Source organism: Rhinoraja longicauda, chromosome 8 (assembly GCF_053455715.1).
Source record: "Rhinoraja longicauda isolate Sanriku21f chromosome 8, sRhiLon1.1, whole genome shotgun sequence".
NCBI lineage: Eukaryota > Metazoa > Chordata > Chondrichthyes > Rajiformes > Arhynchobatidae > Rhinoraja > Rhinoraja longicauda.
In genome coordinates, this window is record NC_135960.1 from 46,378,952 (window position 1) to 46,394,769 (window position 15,818).

Here is a 15,818-nt window from a genome sequence, read left to right on the forward strand (position 1 = left end):
GCCTACATATATATTAAACCTCTAAAGGTGCTCATTCGTGCTTTAGAGTGGCTGAGGATCGTGAAAGCCATCAAATAAATGTCAGATTTTGTTTTCCGCCTATCTAATTTGATCTTCATTGTTGAGAAACTTAGAAGTGAATTACAGAAGAAACAAAGTACCAATGTGCCACTCTGCCCTCCAAGCACAATCCATTCATTTAGATTAAGGCTGATGTGTACTGCAATCTTATTTCCCTACTTTTGTTTAACGTCCTTTAAAGTGTATATAAGAGACAAAAATTAGGCTTGAAAATTTGAACTATCCTGGCAATTTTACCTTTATAGAATTCAAGATTATTATCATATTTACATATAAAATTTGTTTTTAATAGTCAAGAGTATTTAAACCCGATGGGAACAATGAAATTTGTGCTTGCTGCAGCTTTACAGGTACATTAATGCAATTATACAACAACAAACCAATGGTCTTTGGTACTTCCACCTTGGGGAAAAAAAGGTTCTGACTGACTACCCTATCTATGCCTCTCAGAATGTTATACAGTATACTTATATCAGGACTCTCCTCCACCTCCGACTCTCCAGAGAAAACAGTCCAAGTTTATCCGACCTCTTCTTATAATCAATACCAATCCAGACAGCATTCTGGTAAAACCTCTTCTGCACCCTTTCCAAAGCCTCCTCCTACTATGGGGCAACCAGAACGACACACAATATTCCAGATACGGTCTAATCAAAGTATTATAAAGCTGCATCATGACTTCCTGAGTCCCCCGGCCGACGATTCTGGTTCATTGATTAATGGAAAATATTTAAACTATTTATAAATAAACTATATGCTTATGTCTGGTATTGTACATCCTTTATTTAAGAGTTTCGCAAGTAGCTTTATGTGTCTACTAAACGATTTTGCATTGCAGCAAAACATGAGCATCCTATTTGCATCTACTATCAGCAAGAAGTCAGGTAATCTCAATACTTCCCTTCATCCCATTAATTTTATTTTGCTTGCTACATTTTATTTGACATTAAATTCTTTAATCCAAACATATGAAAACAGTCTTGGCAATACAGCAAAACTCTGCTAATCTTCTATCTAATTGTTCAGAAATGTTAGTAGTTCAGTATCTAGCTAATTAGGTAACATTTCCTGCATACCTGGGCCCTTGTCTGTAGCACTTTTAAACTCACAGAAGCCCTGTATCCTGCTCTCTCCTATTCTCAAAGGGTTAAGTTAACTGTGTTCTCTTTTAACTCGGCTGATTTACCAAAGATTATTTACACTATTGTGTAACATCTTAAACAAAAGGAATTATAAGTATTTGGAAATATTAACAGGAGTAAAATTCAATAGTCTGGAAAATCTGCATTATGGCACTAAAATTCAGAGCATGCAAGATTGTAGGAGATTTACTGTATCAGAGAATATGCACAACATTTTTCACCCAAATTAAACATCTTGCCCAATGCCTAATCTATTACTACGGATAAAACAAAATGCTGGAGAAACTCAAAGGTTCAGGTAGCATCTGTAAGGTAATACGCAGGTGACGTTTCGGTTGAGGACCTTTCTTCGGTCTGAAGAAGGATCCTGATTCAAAATGTCACCTGTCCAATCCCATCCACTGGTGCTGCCTGATCCCGAGTTCCTCCAGCACTTTGCTTTTAGGTCAAGATTCAAGCAACCTCCATCTTTTATGTCTTAAAACCTTACTGACAAGAAATCTGCTGTATCTATTCATGATTTAAGTTGGAAAATTGCATTGATAATGCCTCCAATTAACAACCACACCTCACCTTTACGTGACCAGTTTCTGATGTTACCTTCGATGAAAAAGAAGAGATATCAACTACAGGATTCATGCAAATACTTTTTGCACTTTCTTCTCTCCCTCATTTTGCTTTTTTTCCTTGTATGGACTTTTGCCTTTGCAAATTTTAGATATTTGTACATTCTTCTCGTGCTTCTTCATTCCCTCATGAAAATCATCCATCATGCAAATATAATTCAGCTTTATTAATCTGTTTTCCCCAATCTCTCATAGTACAAACACAAGTAAATGCCAGTTGGTCACTAGCAGAGGCATAACTTGCCAATCAGGGTACAATCTAACTGTAAGAGCAGAAAGTAAAGAACTTCCTAGAATATGAAGAAAAGGTATTTAGAAATCAGACATGGCAGATGGCAGGTGAAGCAAGAATTAAAGGTTTTACCATAAAAGATGAGCAGATGTAAATTTGGTTGCCAGGGGAAAAAATGAAGACTGCAGGAAGATATCAACTGATTATTCAGATGTACAATAAACCTACAAATTCAATCCAAGGAAGCTTGAGGTTCTTCATTTGGGATAGGAAGAAAGAGAACAGATGATAAATGATGTAAGAATAGAAGGGCATTGTCGACAGGTTCATGAACGAAGCAAGACAAATATAAATATAAATTGACCAAATATAAAAAGATAGAAAAGTCTTGCTCGAATACTAGAGACCATAGTTTAACCCACAACACTTCTATCCACCACATAAAAAATGCGATTTCATTAAACTGCAAAGGAGATTATGAAAATGGTATTGGTTTGTTATTGTCATGTGTTCCAAGATACAGTGAAAAAAACTTTGTTTTGAGTATTATACATGAATACAATCAAACCATACACAAGCACACATGTAGGCTTTTGGCAGGTAATATATATACATTAAAACAACAAGTAAAAGACATTTGGAAAGGTATATAGATAGGAAAGGTTTGGACGGATATGAGCCAAACGCAAGCAGGTGGGGTTAGTGTAGATGGGGCATCTTGGTTGGCACGGGCAAGTTGGGCCGAAGGGGCTGTTTCCGTGTTGTATGACTCGACACTGTTAATACAAAAAGAGAAAGCAAATAAAATGCAGCGTATACTGATGCAGCTACAGAGAAAATGCAGATAAACCAAGGGCTGCAAAGAAGTAGATTGGTCCATTCAATAGCCCGAAAGCACAGAGGAAGAAGCTATTCCTGAATCTGGTATATGGTTTCAGCTTTTGTATCTTATGCCCAATGGGAGAATGGAGAAGAGGGATTGATCAGGATGTATGTAGTCATTGATTATGTCAGCTGCTTTCCCAAGGGGGTGAAAGAAGCTGGTTTGCGAGATGGACTAGGCACAACACGCTACAATTCCTTGTAGTGTTGAGCACAGCTGTTGGGATACATCCAAGTTGCGATACATCCTGATAGTATAGTTTCTATGATGCATCTACAGAAATTGTTAAGAGTCATTGCAGAAATGCTGAATTTCCTTAGCTGCTGGAAAATATTGCCCCTGAGGAAAGACCGGCTAGGCCGAGGTCATATACTCCAAAAGATGCTAAAGAGCTGAACAAATGTGTGAAAGTATTTTATGAGACAGGCAAGTTTGACGATAGACTCCAATCTATCTTGGCACAGAGGTTAATAATTATAGTGTAGATTTGAGGTAATAAATAGGACGATCACAGCGAGAGTCAAAATTATTTTTATTTCCACACAGAAGATAATTAATATCTTGAACTTGCTCTGTGAAAGATTGGTAGAAGTTGAACCATTTATAAGCAATTGATGTGCCACAGAGTTTTGGACCAAGAACTGGGACATTAAACTGAATTCCAGCCGGCATGGTCACAACATGCCAAGTATTTATATAATTCTAGATAATAGGCCTCAACAGTACTAGATTCAACAACATTTAACTGTTCTAGCACATCAATATAAATTTTAAATCCAAACATAGACAAGAAAAAGCTGGAGTATCTCAGACAGCATCTCTGGAAAAAAGGAATAGGTGACGTTTCAGGTGGAGACCCTTCTTCAGATTGAGTCAGGGGAAAGGGAAACAAGAGATATAGTTTTAATCCCATTTTTAGTTCCCAAAAAGACAATTAGCATTAATCAATTTACAGTGCATAAAATGATGGGCCTTGGTTTTTAAAGTTAAGGAAAATTGCATCAAGGCTGATAGGAAAGTTTCTGATGTAGGAAGCAGAGTTTGAGCGGAAGACACACGATATGGGATAAGCAGTAAGAAGCTCCAAACTCACCAAATTATAACCCAGCCAGTCTGTTTTGGGGAATCAATCACAGTCTGAGCTTGAATCATATATTAAAATCATTAATGTCAATCTTCAATGACAGTTTTGGAACTTCATAGGAGATCATTTATGGTCACTGAAAGTAGCCCGAGGAGGAATGAAAACAAACGCTGGCTAGAAAGTGGGGAAAATGCAGCAAGGTAAGATTAAAAGAATCGAATTGCAGATCTTCAAGCTATGCACAAACAGTTACACTGAGAGTTCTACCTATTGAATTTTTGTCAGGTAATATCAGGTACAGGAACAGCAACTCTATTCATCAGAAAGGAAATAAATACTACAATGCCTACGAATAAGTACAATAATGCACACTTTAATTGGAATTGCTTTGATGATTTTCCTGGATCATAAATTATCCAAGCAACTAGACCGTCCGATGTGGGACTGCAAACGTTGCCAATTTCTAAAAATTTAGGTATCGCTGGACAGAATTTGCATATTGATATACATAGTCCTGGCTTATGTTGAATCTGCTGAAAATGATGCAGTGACAGGTCAGCCCCATTTAAAACATAGGGCCCAAAACAACATAATGCCAAAGCTTGAGGTGTGAGGTGGAACAGGTTGAGCACAAGAAACTGCTAAGGATAGCTTTGACAAACTAATAAAAACGTCGGTTTTGACAGATGTTTAAAAATAACCAAGACTAAGCAGTTTGTGAAAGCCCATTACCAAAATATCAAAACAGTATCCTTGGTGATGGGTTGGATAAATCTTGTTTTGAAATGTAACACTTTTTACTATTTTTGCTGAGGAGGCAAATTGGTGTTGTGGGAAGGTGGTAGAAAGAAAAAGAAAAGAAATGAATGGGAGCAACAGCTGGAGGAAGCAGGGAGTGGCCATGATTCCATAAATTGAAAGAGTACGAAATAAAGGCCTGATTTAAAGATCTCAAAGGAAGTGTAGAAGGTGACAACAATATTATACAAAATATCTTTAATAAGAAGCAAGAAGGATTGCATTAGTACAATCATTTGTTCAATTCAAAAATTTGAGAAAAACAGTCCAGAAAAGTGATCTCTACACAAAGCCAACAATCTGTTTAAAGTTTTAATATATAACTCCTGTGGTTTTGACGTGAAGTGTTTGCTGATAAACATGCAGTATGAATAATGAGGCAATTTACGGTAGAAGGGTCTCGACCCAAAACGTCACCCATTCCTTCTCTCCAGAGATGCTGCCTGACCCGCTGAGTTACTCCAGCATTTTGTGTCTACCTTCAATTTACGGTAAATGTAAATTTAGTGATACAGTGAGGATCAAAACAGGCATATTTAAGAGGAATTTATTCATTAATCAGTAGTTTGTCTACCTTTAAAAGCAGCATAATTATGTATATATTTTCACTCCAGCTATCCTGAAAACTAACAATCCTCCACTTTTCCGACAGTTTTGAGGAACCTGAAACGTTAACCTGTTTTCTTTCCAATGATGCTGTTTGACTGGTTGAGTTCTTCCAGCCTTGATTTTTGTTGCTTAAAAAAAGCTATTCCAGAAAAAGAACACAAGAAGACAAATATTCCAAGTAGAAGTAATAGAGAGGCTTTACATAGTCTGTAGTCGTATTGCCAAATTAGGAGTCTTTAAGTGGGTAATCCAAGATATTCTACTCGAAGATTATATGTAAAGATTGTTTCAAATAATTGGTTTGGGGTACGAGTGCTAAATTGGGGTGGGGTGGTAGGGGATACAGGAGCTTGCTGTGGAATGACAAAACCATATGTGAATGAAAAATAGCAAATGGGATTAATGCCAAAACATGAGAGGTTTTCATTGATAGCTAAAGTTTGAAGTGCAAATGCCAACATATTGATGTGGGGCAATGTTGAGAATGATGAGAAAATGAACTTTAGGGTGTATAATGGTCAAATGTGAAAGCAGTACGATATGAATTTTCTTTGTAATATAGCAGGTTACACAGTATGGAGAATCCAAAGAGAGGGAGATAAATTTCTTTCATATGCTTCATTGGCAGGAGCTAATAGAAACACCAGACCTACGACACAGCAGCAGGAAGCCATGGGCGACACTGATACGTCTCAGTAATGACCTCACCCACAGTAAACCACGAGGAAATGTGACTGCTAACCAAGTTGCCCACTAGTTGTTGCTAAACGGCAAGAGTAGTGGTAAGAAACCTCCACCCCAAAGGTTGCTGATGGCAACAACCGAAACGACGGTTGGTACACTCAACTTTTCACCATGGACGAACTCATCACCCCGAAAACTAGGTCATTTCTGTAGGCCGATGACTTATGCATCGCAATGCAATCCTCAGACTTCAGCCAGATTGATACCATACTAGAGGCTGCTCTGCAGAATATGAGAACATACTACCAACAGAATTCCCTGCGTCCAAACCCAACAAAAACGCAAAGCGCAGCTTTCCACCTCCGGAACCGGGATGCGAAACATCAACTGCAGGCGCGATGGAATTATGTCCTGTTGGAAACCTGCAAAGCCCCAAAGTACCTAGGTGTCGTCCTCGATCGCACGTTATCATAACGCCAACATGTTGAGAAAACCAAGGCAAAGGTCAACACCTGGAACAATGTAATCGAAAAACTGGCAAACAACTCATTTGGAAGTGACCCAACAACAATCCGCACTGCAGCCCTGGTCCTTTGTTTCTCAGTGGCAGAATATGCAAGCCCCGTCTGGAGTCGCTCTAAACATGCACGCAAGGTGGACTCTGCATTGAACACTGCCTGCAGGAAAACCGCAGGATGCCTGAAGCCGACAAAGGTTGAACATCTGTACGAGCTGGCTGGCATCATCAAACCATCTTGAATATGTGATCGGGCAGCTGCATAGAACGCTTCAATGCGGACACAGACCCTCATCATCCCTTGCACAATCACCAACATGCCAAGAAACGCTAGAAGAGTTGGAACAGCTTCATGGAACTAGAGCCAACCGTGCCAGGTACCAAAACCAAACAACAGATAGCACCAGGACACTACCTGCCTTATACTACCTGGAAAGCCCTAAACCGCCTCCGCATTGGAGTGAGACGTTGTGGACTCAACCTGAAGAGATGGGGCTTCTCGGACTCTGACAAATGCAACTGTGGAGAGGTACCTACAATGGCCCACCTACTGACTTGCAGCGGAGAGCATGCACTGCAGACAATCTCCGCAGAGGCACAGATATGGCACTGGCTGTGGCAAAGCGATGGCAGAACATCATCTGACACACGAGCGAACGATTAGCAATGATTTACCCCCACCTTGGGAAAATTCTCCAATTTTGACTTTATTTCTCCCTCTCCCCACTCATTGGAAATCGAACCTCAGAAGTTCTATTTTTTTAAATTTGGATGAGAACTTGGATGTTAAAAGCACTGAATAGCATCCAAATGGTTTCCATTGGTAAGAGTTTTAATCTTTCAGTATGATTGGGTATAGCAGCAACCTCTTGGAATGGGTACGTATCAACTGCTAATAGAAGGTCCTGAAGAGCACCTACTGCACTACAAAATACTAATTACCATTATTTTTCCATATCAAATGAGCAATGCAGCTGCCTTTAAAAAAATGAAATAATCTAAATTGAAATAAAAACTGAAGGCATTAAAGTAGGAATAACAAGAATGGATTATAGTATTTACAAACAGCAAGCATTAATATCATTTATTACATTCCCACAGCATTACTCACTGAACCAAAATATGCTTTTTTCTGCTTGAATATAAACAGCATGGCTATTGTCGAGCATTCATTACGCAGGTTACATTATTTTAAAATGTGTGTTAAAATTCGAACTCATTGGTTCAGAATTTTAAAACACTTTTCATAGCTAATGAATTACTTTTCAAGTGAGGTCACTGATGTTTTAAAGGTTCACGCCAACAGAAAAAGGGAGTTGGGAGACACAAAGAAATGCAGATGCTGGTTTACAAAAAAAGACAAAGTGCTGGAGTAACTCAGTTACTTGTTTAAGGTAAAATATTGGCCAACAATTTTGTTCAATACCACTGAGGAATTGTGGGCACTTTACATAGCTTTAAACTAGGTGCCGACACATAACAGAAAACCTAGTCTGAAGTGCTTATTCTATATAAATAATTTCGCTGATTGAGTAAAACAATGGCTGGAGTGGTATAAATAATAATAGAACACTAGTTGGAAGTTTTGGGTTTACTTCTTAATTTAAAGAATTAAAAATGATTACAAGGCCATGAAAGGCAAACCATGGAGACACAAAAAAATGTTGTGCTGGAAGAACTCAGTGGGTCAGGCAGCATCTGTGGAGGTTGGGTCCCATCAGCCTGAAGAAGGGTCCTGACCCAAAATACCGCCTGTCCATTCCCTCCTCGGATGCTGCCTGACCCGCTGAGCTCCAGCCATGCTTTGTTTAAAATGCAAAACAGTGATACAAACAGAAAAGTAAATGCTTTTAACATTTGAAACTCTGGGAAAAAGACCTCATGAAACGTCAGAGACAATTTTAATATAATGTCATGGGAGGAAAGTTACTGGAAAAAAAATCTAAGGTACAGGGGATTATTGATACTTGGAGAGGCAGAGATTATTCAAAGATAACCAGCATGGTTTTGTTAGCAGGATATCCTGCCTCGCCAATTTGACTGCGTTTTTCAAAAAGCGTATTGATTAAGCCAGTCCAACTGATATAATAAAAATGGATTTATGCAAGACCTTTGGTATGGTCTCACATCAGAGATTGATGCGGTCAGATGAACTCCCCATTGGGCCTGCTCATAAGTTATAGGAGCAGAATTAGGCCCATCAAGTCTACTCCGCCATTCAATCATGGCTGATCTATCTTTCCCTCTCAACCCCATTCTCCTGCCTTTGCCCTTTAACCCCGACACCCTTACTAATCAAGAATCTGTCAATCTTCACCTTAAAAATATCCATTGACTTTGCCTCCACAGCCATCTGTGGCAATGAATTCCATGGATTCACCACCCTCCGTCTAAATAAATTCCTCCTCATCTTTCTAAAGGTACGTCCTTTTATTCCGAGGCTGGTCAAGGTGGCCATTTACAGACCTAGGCAGCAAGCCAAAGTGGTTAGCTTCTTGCTCAGGTGTCCGTGTGGAGGGATCATGTGGACTTGTGATGTTTGCAGGGTCATCAGAGACCTTCCAGGATTGGTGAACACCACAGAAATGGATCCTGGACAAGGAGGGTAAGAGTTTAAATTTCAGGCGTTTTATGTTTTAACTAAAAGTTATTCTAAAACAGGATCAGGGACAGTTTCTTCTCAGCTGTTATGTATGAATGAATGAATGAATGAATGAATGAATGAATAAGTTTGTTGGCCAAGTATGCATATACAAGGAATGTGCCTTGGTGCTCCGCTCACAAATGACAACACAAACATACAGTTAACAATCAAGAATAAAGCATAAACACATCAAAACAACAAGGATACACCATTACGATCTAAACATGTGAGTGAAAATAAACCAGAGCAAAAAGGAGACTACAGACTTTGGTTATTGAGTAGACCTATCACTCGTGGAAAAAAGCTGTTTTTATGTCTGGCTGTGACTGCTTTGACAGTCCGGAGTCGCCTTCCAGAGGGAAGTGCTTCGAAGAGTTTGTGGCCAGGGTGAGAGGGGTCAGAGATGATCTTGCCCGCTCGCTTCCTGGCCCTTGCAGTGTACAGTTCGTCAATGGGGGGAAGGTTGCAGCCAACAACCTTCTCCGCTGTGCGAACCATCAGTTTCAGCCTCCGGATGTCGTGCTTGGTGACTGAGCCAAACCAGACAATGATGGAGAAGTTGAGGACGGACTCAATGATAGCAGTATAGAATTGGACCACCATTGCCTGTGGCAGATTGTGTTTCTTCAGTTGCTGCAGGAAGTACATCCTCTGTTGGGTCTTTTTGACTGTGGAGTCGATGGTGGCCCCCCATTTAAGGTCCCTGGAGATGATGGTTCCAAGGAACTTAAATGACTCCACAGATGTGACTATGGTGTTGTTGATGGTGAGTGGGGCCTGGAGGGGAGGGGAGGGGGATCTCTTCGAAAGTCTACAATTAGTTCCACTGTCTTGAAAGCATTGAGCTCCAGGTTGTTGCAATGGCACCAGGGCGCCAGCTGTGTCACTTCCCATCTGTAGGGAGATTCCTCCCCATCCTGGATCAGTCCAATTAGGGTCGTATCATCCACAAACTTGAGGAGCTTGACAGAGGAGTCTGTGGAGGTGCAGTCGTTAGTGTAGAGGGAAAAGGAGGGGAGAGTATGCAGCCTTGCGATGCTCCTCTGCTGAGGGTCTGCGGTTCCGAGATGTGCTTTCCCAGCCTCACATGCTGCTTCCTGTCCGTCAGGAAGTTAATGATTCACTGACAGAGGGGTTCAGGCACAGTCAGCTGGGAGAGTTTGTAGTGTAGTAGCTCTGGCACAATGGTGTTATTAGGCAACTGAACAGTCCACTCATCAGTTAGAGTGCCGTCCTGACCTCCCATCCACCTTATTAGAGATCTTTGAACTATCTTTAATCGGACTTTATCTTGCACTATGTGTTGTACCCTTTATCCTTTATCTGTACACTGTAGATGGCATGATTGTAATCATGTATAGTCTTTTCTTTGACTGGATAGCATACAAAATGTTTTCACTGTACCTCAGTACATGTCACAATAATAAACTAAACAATCAATATACATAAAACGAGAGTCTCTGGATAAAGGTGAATAAAGGATCAGAATTGACTAAAGCAGATTAGGAAATAAATCATTAATAGCATTTATGCTTTCAGACCAGCAAAGCCCCCCCCCCCCCCTTATCAATCTATTACTAGCCAGGCTTTGTCCTGGCCTATCTTTCTTCCAGCTTTCTTCCCCCCCATCAGTCTGAAGAAGAGTCTTGACCCAAAATATCACCTATACGTGTTTTCTAGAGATGCCTCCCCTGTGCTGAGTTACTCCAGCTGAGTAACTCCAGCACTTTGGAATACCGAAGATAGACACTTCTTCAGTCTGAAGACCGTTCTTCAGACTGAAGTGTCTCGACCTAAAACGCCACTCATTTCTTCTCTCCAGAGATGCTGCCTGTCCTGTTGAGTTACTCCAGCATTTTTTGTCTATTCTCGATTTAAACCAGCATCTGCAGTTCTTTCCTACACACTTTGGAATACTGAGTTACCCCAGCATTGTGTCTTTTTTTGTAAGCCAACATCTGCAGTTTCTTGTTTCTACAAGGACTTTTCAGGCTCTGTACATCTGTGAGAATTATGTTTAAAAATGTTATACCATAACATTGTGATTAAACATTTACTTCAGTTTAACTTTTGAATGATTCCATTTGGTAATGCTCGCCCATGTAAAAAGGCCAAATACTTATGAAAGGGTACACATAATGAGGCTCAGAACTATAATCAGAATCTAAGCAGCCCACATTGGTAGAATCTGCTTGCAATTTACTCAGAACTCTGCATGTGTTTTTTTTTAAGAAAACGCAAAGTGCTGGAGGAAATTCAGATGGCATCTGTGGAGGCAATATCATCTGTCCATTTCCCTCTACAGATGCTGGCTGTTCGGCCGGGTTCCTCCAGCACTTTGTGTTTTGCTCAACATCTGCAGTCCCTTGTGTCTCTCGAGTTTATTTTCTCTTACTTTTTTACGCCCTTTCGAAAGTGGTCCATTTGTCGACAAGCTTTCTTAAAATTGTAATTTAAATGTAATCTGTAATCAGAAGGGGCCCCAAATTTGAAATTAAAAGTTAAATGACACTAAAAAACCCCGAGAGCGCGGTTAAAAACAACATACAGCTGCTGCAGTGATTGGGATCGGCTGCTGCACAGGCGGTCGTCGACATTTACACATCAAACAAACCAGTTCTTCAGGCGGTCAGGGCGTTCCCGGCGACTGAGCAACAAGTCCCCGAGGTGCCCCGAGCCTGGCCGCCGACACCTAACGACTGGCCGCCCGTCCCCCTCCCTCCCTCCTCTCCGCCGCCACCACCCACCGACTGGACCCCCGTCCCCCTTCCTCCCTCCCTCCTCTCCGCCGCCACCACCCACCGACTGGACCCCCGTCCCCGTCCCCCTCCCTCCCTCCTCTCCGCCGCCACCACCCACCGACTGGACCCCCGTCCCCCTTCCTCCCTCCCTCCTCTCCGCCGCCACCACCCACCGACTGGACCCCCGTCCCCCTTTCCGCCGCTACCGACTGGCCGCCAGTCCCCCCTCCCCGACTACCGTCACCCACCGACAGGTCGCTCGTCCCCCTCCTTCCATCCCGACTACCGTCGTCACCTACCGACGCCGACGGGACGCTTACCCGCCGCCATCACCCACCGAGGCGAGGGGACTCTCCGACGAGCGTCACCCCCAAATGGGACGGCCCCTCCCGTCGCCGCAACCCGACCGACGGGACGGTTCCTCTCCTCCCCGCTGCCATCACCCACCGACGGGACGGTCCCCCTCGTTCCCGTCATCCACCGACTGGACTCCCGCCGCCGCCGCCGCCGCCGCCGCCATCACCCGCCGCCGGGCGGACAACCCGGCCTCACCGACCCCGCCAGCCCAGCGCCACTTTTCCAGAATTTTCCAGCGGGGGTTCCCCGGGCTCCGCTCTGCCCAGGGGCCGCCCGCCCGCCCGCCCGCCACCCGCCGAAAAGTTGACGTGTAAGAACTGAAAGTAGTGGTGGGGGGGAATAAAATATATAACCCTTCCGACTTACCGGTGGGATTCGCCCCGTCTTAAGAACAAAAACAACAAAACTTTGAGAGAAGTCGTCGAGTCGGGGCTGGAACTTTCCTGTTTTTCGGCCGCCCTCCGCCTGGTCGGGAGCCGCTCTCCTCCCACAGGCACCAGTGAGCTCATGGAATGAAGGCTCAGGTCCCGCCTCTGCCTCCCTGGCTCGTCCTCCACCGTCTGCAATACTCGCACACCTTCCTCGCCCAGGAACCACTGGCCTCCGCGTCGCCAATCTGCTCCTGGCCCCAGGAGCACCAAGGGGAAAGCCACCCAACGACGTGCTGGAGAGACTCAGCGGGTCGGGCAGCTTCTCTGAATAAAATGGATGGTGAGAGATGGTCTCCAAGAGACGAGAGAGCCAAGAGTGTTTAATTGTCATGTGTACGAAAATGGAACAATGGAATTCTCACTGGCAGCAGCATAACAAGCCTGGAGACACAGGTTTAGGTTAACAAAAATGACAAAGTGCTGGAGTGACTCAGTAAATTAGGTAGCATCTCTGGAGAACACGAAGTACTCATTCAGGTGACGTGTTGGGTGGACCCAGCTTAGGTTTTTAGCTTTATTATTGTCACTTGCGCCTGTGGGACGAGAGTGGCTGAAAAACAGGAAAGTTCAAGCCCCAACCAACTGACTCATCACAACGTTTTTTTTGGTTAAAATTAATATACACTGAAAAGCTTTGTTTTGCATGTTATCTAAGCAGATTGGATATACCATACGTAGATGCAATCAGTTTAAACTCAAGTACAGTCAATAGAGCATCAATTCCATAAAGTCCAATGTCCTCATTGGGGTTGAGGTTAATTGAACAGTACCCTAGCTTATGGGGAGACCATTCACTTTAGTTAGTTTATTATTGTCACGTGTTCTGTACTCAGGTACAGTGAAAAGCTGTTTGCATACTATTCAGCCAAAGAAGACTACACATGATGACTATCGAGCAGTGTACAGATAAAGAATAACATTTGGTGCAAAATAAAGTCCGATTAAAGATAGTTCAAAGGTCTCCAATGAGGTAGATGGGATGTCAGGATTACACTCCAGCTGGTGAGAGGTCAGATACCAGAGTACTCATAGATATCACAAGAAAGAAAATAATCTTTCCCCTCTACATTCTTCCTGATGACTGGAATGAAATGAGTGTGGCCAGGGTGGTGAGGTTCATTGATCAGTGTCGTAGAAGGGTCCCAACCAGAAATATCACCCATCCATGTTCTCCAGAGATCTTGCCTGACCCACTGAGTTACTCCAGCACTTTGTGTCTTTTTTTAAAAAACTTGACTGACCCAAGTTGTTCCCTTTTCTCCTGGTAAAAGATACTTGGACAGGTACATGGACAGGAAAGGTCTGAAGAAGGGTCTCAACCAGAAACATTACCCATTCCTTCTCTCCAGAGATGCTGCCTGTCCTGCAGTGTCATTCCAACATTTTGTGTCTATCTAAGATTTAGAAAGCTATGGAAAATCTGGAGTATTGTGTACAGTTTTGGTCTCCTAATTTGAGGAAGGACATCCTTGTAATTGAGGCAGTGCAGCGTAGGTTCACGAGATTGATCCCTGGGATGGCGGGACTGTCATATGAGGAAAGATTGAAAAGACTAGGCTTGTATTCACTGGAGTTTAGAAGGATGAGAGGGGATCTTATAGAAACATAAAATTATAAAAGGACTGGACAAGCTAGATGCAGGAAAAATGTTTCCAATGTTGGGCGAGTCCAGAACCAGGGGCCACAGTCTTAGAATAAAGGGGAGGCCATTTAAAACTGAGGTGAGAAAAAACTTTTTCACCCAGAGAGTTGTGAATTTGTGGAATTCTCTGCCACAGAGGGCAGTGGAAGCCAAATCACTGGATGGATTTGAGAGAGTTAGACAGAGCTCTAGGGGCTAGTGGAATCAAGGGATATGGGGAGAAGGCTGGCACGGGTTATTGATTGGGGACGATCAACCATGATCACAATGAATGGCGGTGCTGGCTCGAAGGGCCGAATGGCCTCCTACACCTATTTTCTATGAATAAATGACAGCAAATGGGACCTGGCTTAGCTGAGGCATCTCTGACAGCATGGATGAGTTGGGCTGAAAGGCCTGTTTCCAAATAGTATGCTTTCAAAAAGTACATTAGCTTAAAAACATACCACAAGACTCAAAATCAGCTACTTCCCATGTATTAACAGGCTTCTAAACAGTCCTTCCATAACCTAGGGTACTGTCCGATTCATCTCTATCCCATTGTGGCCATTGAATGTTTTGGAACTGGTGGGCTGCAGTGCCGAGAACTATATTCTGCACTTTGTATCATCCCCTTCCCTCTACCTAGTGTACTTGAGTTTGACTTGATTGTATTTTGTGTATAATATTATCTGATAGCAAAGCTTTTCACTGTAGCTCTGAACACATGACAATAAACCTAATATATACACAAAATGCTGGAGTAACTCAATGGTTCAGGCAGCATCTCTGGAGAAAAGTAATGGGTGACGTTTCAGGTTGAGGACCTCCTACATCCATGCCGTTTAACTGTACACCATTCATGGCGGAATTGCAGAGCTCAAATTTAATATCACATAATATCTAAGATTACAAGGCACAAGAGCTGATTTAGGCCATTTGGCCCATTGAGTCTGCTCCACCATTCAATCATGGCAGATCTATTTTCCCCTCTCCACATCATTCTCCTGCCTTCTCCCTGTGACCGTTGATGCCCTTACCAAACCAAGAACCTAACAATTTCCACTTTAAAAATATCCAATACATGGTCTCCACAAGCTCCGTCTACAACTATAAATTCCATAGATTCACCACCCTCTGTCTTATCAATCTTTCCTCATATGACAGTCCTGCCATCCCAGGGATCAATCTCATGAACCTACGCTGCACTGCCTCAATTACAAGGATGTCCTTCCTCAAATTAAGAGACCAAAACTGTACACAATACACCAACCTTCTGTTTGAAGAAATTCCTTCTCATCTCCATTTTAAGAGGCCTCTGGTCCTGGTCCATATCCACTCTGTCTAGGCCTTTCATTATTCAGTAGG

General features: G+C 42.6%; 1 protein-coding gene across 6 annotated transcripts in view; it reads right to left on the minus strand.

The window, feature by feature from the left end:
• Positions 1-12,897, minus strand: part of tanc1a (tetratricopeptide repeat, ankyrin repeat and coiled-coil containing 1a) — a 92,721-nt gene extending 79,824 nt beyond the window's left edge. For 2 of the 6 annotated variants that reach the window (XM_078403844.1, XM_078403840.1), the window contains exon 1: positions 11,696-11,725. In XM_078403844.1, the coding sequence (XP_078259970.1) occupies positions 11,696-11,724 (29 nt within the window). In that variant the 5' untranslated portion in view covers position 11,725. The other 4 variants (XM_078403841.1, XM_078403842.1, XM_078403845.1 and 1 more) reach the window with 4 other exon arrangements.
• Between the last annotated feature and the right edge of the window lie 2,921 nt (positions 12,898-15,818).